We start from the raw sequence: 6,477 nt of genomic DNA, 5'->3' as shown, positions 1-6,477 counted from the left end.
TGTTTCAATGCATAAAGGGACTTTACTAAAGTAATATATGGGATTAAAGCATTCGAAATACATCAGAAAAAGAATCTGAAAAGAAAATAAATGAAAACCAAAGAAGAAAAAGAGGGGGGAGTTGTTAATTTGGAGAAGTCATACATGCAATGCAAACAAATGAATATAAAGGAGTGATGATGATCCAAAGAGGATTGGTGACTAATCAAAATCAAGATGAGCAGCAGCCTGATTGCTGGTTCACTGGTTGCCCGCGAATCTGGACCGTAGGTGGCTTGGCACCTCCAGCTGGTTGGCTCGCCATTCTGCAAAAGAACATCACCAAAACCAGTTTAAGCAAACGGTTAAGGAGTTCTTCACAAGTAAAATTAAGATGTAACTTCTAACCTTGTCTTAATTGCGGAAGTCATGGCCATGAAAGCATCTTCCACATTGGTTGCAGTTTTAGCACTTGTTTCCAAGAATGGGATCCCAAGTTCATCTGCAAAAGCCTGTGAAACAAGGAGAAGAGACAACAACAACAATGTTATCATCTTTCAGACAAGGTTTACGTGGATAGAGAAGGTCACTTGGTTGGTTATAGTGTTACCTTAGCAGTCTCAGTGGATACAACTTTCTGTGATGTGAGATCGTTCTTGTTCCCAACCAGTAGCTTGTTCACATTTTCGCTAGCGTAACGGTCAATTTCATTCAGCCATTGTTTGACGTTGTTGAAGCTCTCTTGGTCAGTGACATCATAAGTGACCTGTAAGAGATTAGTAAACTGTGAGGGAGAAGAAGCAAAGCATGTATTAATTAACAAGAAGGTGACTGGCTAATTAGAGTTGAGAGCATTATACAATGATTCCATGAGCTCCTCTGTAGTAGCTGCTAGTGATTGTCCTGAAACGTTCTTGGCCTGCTGTATCCCACTGCATACACAGACGATTACCAACAACAAGATTATTATATGTTCCATCCAAAGTTTAACCGGTTATGATTGATTGTATATCTATCTAACTCAAGAACACTTACGATCTGAAGCTTGATGGTCTTTCCGTCTTGTTCGACTGTGCGGATTTTCTGCAACACATCACAAGTAAAGATTAAGAGACATGTAAATGATGTTTTCGTTTCATGTAATACAAAAATGAGTGACGTGCAACAATAGATATATATATATATATATATGTATATGCTTACAAAGTCAACACCAATGGTGCTTATGTAGCTATCCAGGTAAGAATCGTCCTGTACACATAAAATTTCAACATATCAGGGAAGTAAACAACACAAAGAAGCAACAATGAGAAACTCTAAGCCAAAAATAATCCAATGGAGTTATGAATTTTGATTGAACACTCGAAGATGTGATCTACAAAGACCCATAATTTGTTAAATGTGAGAAAGCAACAACCCAAACCATAGATGATAAAAAAAAAAATCTTAAAAGAGTTGTGGCGAAATTACTTACTGCAAATCTAAGAAGCAAGCAGGATTTTCCGACGCCAGAATCACCGATAAGCAAAAGCTTGAACAGATAGTCACTGCAACAAAAAGAGAATAAAAAACATGAATATCTCAATGAAGCACCTAAACTAAGAAAATATTATCCTTTACCATGTTTCACTCTGTATGTCACAATTACAAACGCAAGTAAATGAATCCTATATGCGAAATACATGAATTACAGGCAAAACTGTGTCACAACCGAAGATAATCAAAAGAGAAATTGCAGATCTCGATCGTGTATCACTGGATCTAACTAACCTAGATAAAAAGATCCATGGACCCGAGAATTCAAAAACCTAGAATCAATCAGAACCTAAAACGAGCAAAATTGGGAAGATTCGATTAACCTAATCTACCCAAACAAACAAAGATCCAAAGCAAAATCACCAAAACACATGTAAAAGCGAGTCGATCCGAAAGCAACAACAGATACATAAACAAAAAAAAAAAAAAAAAAAANAAAAAAAAAAAAGTGAGAAGAGAAGGTACTTACTATTCAGGATTCATTATAAAGATCGATCTTCCAACCAGAGAATCTCCGGCGATTAGTTTTCAGCGATCGTCGTTCGTCGTGTACAAAACAAATAACGCGAGAGAGAGAGAGAGAGAGAGAGAAGAGAGACGTAAATATTTGTTTTGTAATTTTTGTTTTATTTCTTTATTGGCTTTGGGTTAATATATACTTTATTTATTTATTTATTTTGTGCTCTTTTCTTTTTTTGTTTCTTTTTTTATTTGTTAATGACGCTGTTAAAGAAAATAATAGACGGACCCACCCTTTTCAACATTATAAATACGTTTTTTTTTAAATAATAATGTTCGAATGCTGGGTGACGTGGCATAGCCAAACTCAGAGAGATACGTGGAACTAGACAAAATAACCAATCTTGTTTTCTTTCTTTCCTTTTTGATTCTATACAATCGGAGAATAAACTACATTTAGGACACCTTAAATTTCGAATCTAATTAACTTTTAAGATATAATTATATGCTAATTATTTTTTTTTGTTAAGCTTTTTTTTTTTTTTAAAAGCACCTTTAAGAAAAATAGTTTCGTTTCACATAATTCACAAACAAAGAAAGATGAGACCTTTGATTATATTTTTTGATATTAAGATAGATAAATTTAAATATAATACTAGCTTGACATCGCCTTGCGGTGTAAGTAAGTCAATGATAACGTGAACATGTAGTAGACGACTTGTAAGTTGTAAATAATATACAACAAACATAAACATTATATATTTTTCAACTCCCAACAGAAAATTTATTTTCCATTTATAGTTAGAATAAAATAAATAATGATATATATACCTCTAAAATATTCTTTGTATTATATATATCGTTTTATGGTAACAAAATTACTAATTATTGGTAATGACTAATGAGAAATAGTGCACAGTGTAATTGTATCATCATAATTTCGTACCACTAATTTTGTATTATTTTTAATCTGAATGATTGTAATGTACCATCATCTCTTACTGTTCTCTACAGTTCATAGTTAGGGAAGGACCAAATCATATGATTGGAAATTGGGGACTAAGCAACAGCATATTATTATGAAATTTATTAGCTTTGGTAATCGTCGGTTAAATCGCTTTTCAGTTGAATATGGGCTTAATTTGTATAGGCCCATAAAATTAGTAATTGGCCCATAAATCGAATCACACGCGCGGATAAGAGACTTTCTGATTCACATTGCCACGATAAGGCTCACACCACTCTCTCTGCTTTTGAGTTTGGGTTTGTGCAAACATGGCGACGAGCTCTCATCTTCTTCCTCAGGTTCCTCTTTCCTCTCTCCCACGCGCAATCACAGTTTCATATATATGCTTCTTTTGAGTCCTCCGTATTTTATCTACCCTTTTTATGGATGCAGGCATTGCATATGATACCGAGAATCCCTAGCTCCTCGTCGAAGAATTTTGGGGTTTCTTCATTTCTACCACGAGCTTCATCGGTCAGCTCAAAGCTTTCAGTTTCTCGGGGTTTTCTCAGTCACTCCGGTTCAAATTTTGGTTTCCCCATCGATTCCAAGAAGAGAAGAGAGTTTATTGCTAAAGCTGAAGAGAGTACTGAAGGCGAAACTGAGCCAGTTGTGGAGAATGCTGTTGAAACTGTAGCGGAAGGAGAAGGAGAAGCCACTGTGGAGGAGGAAGCTAAACCACCAAGGAAGACTAGAGTCAAGCTCGGAGATGTCATGGGGGTAAGTTCATTTTCACTCTGCAAGATTATTTAGGGTTTTGTGTTTTGGTTCTGATTTTGGAAAATTTCGAAGCTCCGGTAGCAATAGTGCTGAGTTTGTTAATCTGATGGGTTTTTGTAAAAAACTATGTGCTGAGTTTGTTAATCTGATTATACATTACTGAGCCTGTAGTAAAGAGAGTGATGTGTTTGTTTTTTTGGCTCTTTGTTCTCTATTAGCTATAGGGTTTTGTTTTGCTGCTGAAATTAGATAATTTCAAGTTCATTTCACTAGTGGCAATAGTAATTATCAAATGTGTTTCTGTAAGAATATGTGTGGTGTTTGTATTAGTATAGTGATGACCTTCAATTTGTGTATATCTATAGGTAGTCATTATCATGTAAAGATCTAATCTTATCTGATTCAAGCATTTCTGTAGTTGAGAGTAATGTATTTGTTTTGACTCTAGTTCTTTAATCATCAGTTATCTTTCAGGCATTGGAGAAATGAAATGTTGATTTGCTTTTTCGTTTCTGTAGATACTAAACAAGAAAGCTATTGAGGTTTCAGAGAAAGTAAGACCGGTTCCTGAGCTTAGGACTGGGGACATTGTAGAAATCAAACTGGTAAAAATCCTTGTCTCTGTATAATCTGATTCAATTATGCATTTAACTTCTGTAAGATTTTGAGTTGTTGACATGGTAGGTTTGATTGTACAGGAGGTTCCTGAGAACAGACGTAGGCTATCTATCTACAAAGGTATAATAATGTCTAGACAAAATGCAGGCATCCACACTACTATTCGTATCAGGAGGATAATTGCAGGCATTGGTGTTGAAATCGTCTTTCCTATGTAAGTTTCTTCTTCCTACCCTCGTGAATCATACACAGTTGCAAAAATGGTAGATATGTTAAGCAGATATGACATTTGCAAAAATGATAGGAGTAGATTGGACTTTGGCCAGTTGGTTGTTTGGGAGCCTTTTTAAAATAGGAGAGATTAGAGAATCCAAAACAAACCTTAACTGTTACTTGGTCAGTTGGTCTTTGATAGTCAACCAAACCCTTAACAGTTACTGGAATGTGGTCATAGTGCTCTGCTGTTCGATTCTTGAGAAATAAAGTGTGGTTTCGATTCTGAAGCTCACCGTAAATGCATCATCAGCGTTATTCATGTACTGTGTACTGGAAGTTTTAGCATTTTACATCACCAAGCTGAGGATTACCTTGATGATATATGCTTAGACCAGGATCCAGATTTTTTTATTTACAACGGCGAAAGTGTGTTAGCCTCTACTCTAGTCTAAATCAATCCAATAGTAGTGATCCTAAGATACTAGTCTAAATGAACTTTGCAGTTACATTAGCTGAATCTATAGAGTGAATTAAGTTGCTTTTAGTATATCTGATGTGATTTATGAATTCAATGTAAACAGATACTCTCCAAACATAAAGGAGATAAAAGTGGTAAGCCACAGGAAAGTGAGAAGAGCAAGACTATACTATCTGAGGGACAAACTACCTCGTCTCTCAACTTTTAAATGATCACCAAAAAAACCCAACACCAGTCTCCTCTTGTGTTGTCTTCAACCTCTAAAGGTAGCTAATCTCCTCCTTTTTCACATAATACTCTCTTTCTTTTTGTAATAATTGTTTGTTTGTTGGATTTTCATGTAATTTACAGTGAAAGTGGTTTAAGAAAAAGTAAATCAATGTTGATTGTGTTTGATTCGTAAGTAAGAATTTAGTATTCTCTTTCAGAAGTAATATGACTGATTTAATCAATTTCAGACAACCTTTCAAATCATCTAAAATTACTGTATTCACTTTTTCAAACGGTAACTTCTATAAACTCTTTTTGGATTCAGTATTGTTCTTATTTGAATATTAATGATCTATCCAGCTATAAAAACAGGGAAACAATTAAAAAAAGACGAAGAATATTCGTGTAAGTTGATGATTGAGTAATTTTTATATCGTGTATGTTTCCTATGGTATTGGATTGACTTTAAAACCACCACCACTGTTTCAGTTTTCTTCGTCGTGATTCTTCTTCTACTATCTCCCCATTCCCTAATTAATACTTATGACATGTCTTGATATTTAATTACTACTCGACAAATTTAAATCATTAATGAGACACGGCAAAGAAATTACACACACTAAAATGAATCTCAAACGTGAGAGAAATGAAAATGGCCTACCACCTCTGAAAGCTCTCATTCATTATTAGCATTTTTTTAACCTACTAGTAGTATAGTGGAGTATATTCAAACTAAGCAAACCAATCATAATCTACCACGTCATCCTTCCTTTTTTAATTTTCCAGCCTGTCGCTTTAAAACTTTTTTTTTTATTTTTCTTTCTTGTCAATGCACAATGCACAACTGTTATCACACGTGTCACATTTTGCCTCTCTTTCTTTCTTCTTCTCGCTTGCCCGCACTTCCCGGAGACGACGCCGGAGGGAAATCGTACGGAAACTTTGCTTCGACTTCACGTGTGGCTGGCCGCTCCACGAAGCGCTCTCTCTTTTTCTCTCTCTAGAAAACTTCGTTTTACCACCCAATCGATCGAAACAAGAGAGAAGGTGAATTCTGGTTTTGGTGGAGAGAGAGCGATTCTCGGAAGAGGCAGATAAAGAAATAAGGCGCAGCTTCTTCCTCCTCCTCCTCACGCGGTTGGACCTGTGACTTTTTTTTTATTTTTTGGGGTCTTCTTCAGGTTTGATCCGTCTTTTTTTGCTCTCTTTCCTTTCTCCTTTTCTTCTTTTTTACTTTTTTTTTTTTTTTTTTTTT

The 6,477-nt window shown here is 35.3% G+C and overlaps 2 protein-coding genes across 2 annotated transcripts; one reads left to right on the top strand and one right to left on the bottom strand.

The window, feature by feature from the left end:
* Positions 1–2,151, bottom strand: LOC104772007 (ras-related protein RABD2b). The gene is made up of 8 exons (XM_010496647.1): positions 1,985–2,151; positions 1,454–1,526; positions 1,183–1,230; positions 1,015–1,062; positions 840–911; positions 590–745; positions 388–491; positions 1–305 (listed from the first exon to the last, which is right to left on the bottom strand). Exons 1-8 carry the CDS (start codon positions 1,996–1,998, stop codon positions 212–214), a joined length of 609 nt encoding a protein of 202 aa, XP_010494949.1. The 5' UTR covers positions 1,999–2,151; the 3' UTR covers positions 1–211.
* LOC104772006 (50S ribosomal protein L19-2, chloroplastic-like) lies at positions 3,181–5,398 on the top strand. The gene is made up of 5 exons (XM_010496646.2): positions 3,181–3,279; positions 3,374–3,700; positions 4,219–4,305; positions 4,399–4,532; positions 5,116–5,398. The coding sequence occupies exons 1-5, from the start codon at positions 3,250–3,252 to the stop codon at positions 5,222–5,224; spliced, it is 687 nt and encodes a 228-aa protein (XP_010494948.1). The 5' UTR covers positions 3,181–3,249; the 3' UTR covers positions 5,225–5,398.

Source organism: Camelina sativa, chromosome 20 (genome assembly GCF_000633955.1).
Source record: "Camelina sativa cultivar DH55 chromosome 20, Cs, whole genome shotgun sequence".
Taxonomy (NCBI): Eukaryota; Viridiplantae; Streptophyta; class Magnoliopsida; order Brassicales; family Brassicaceae; genus Camelina; species Camelina sativa.
Note: the sequence above shows the minus strand (reverse complement) of the source record. Positions and strands in the feature narration are given on the sequence as shown.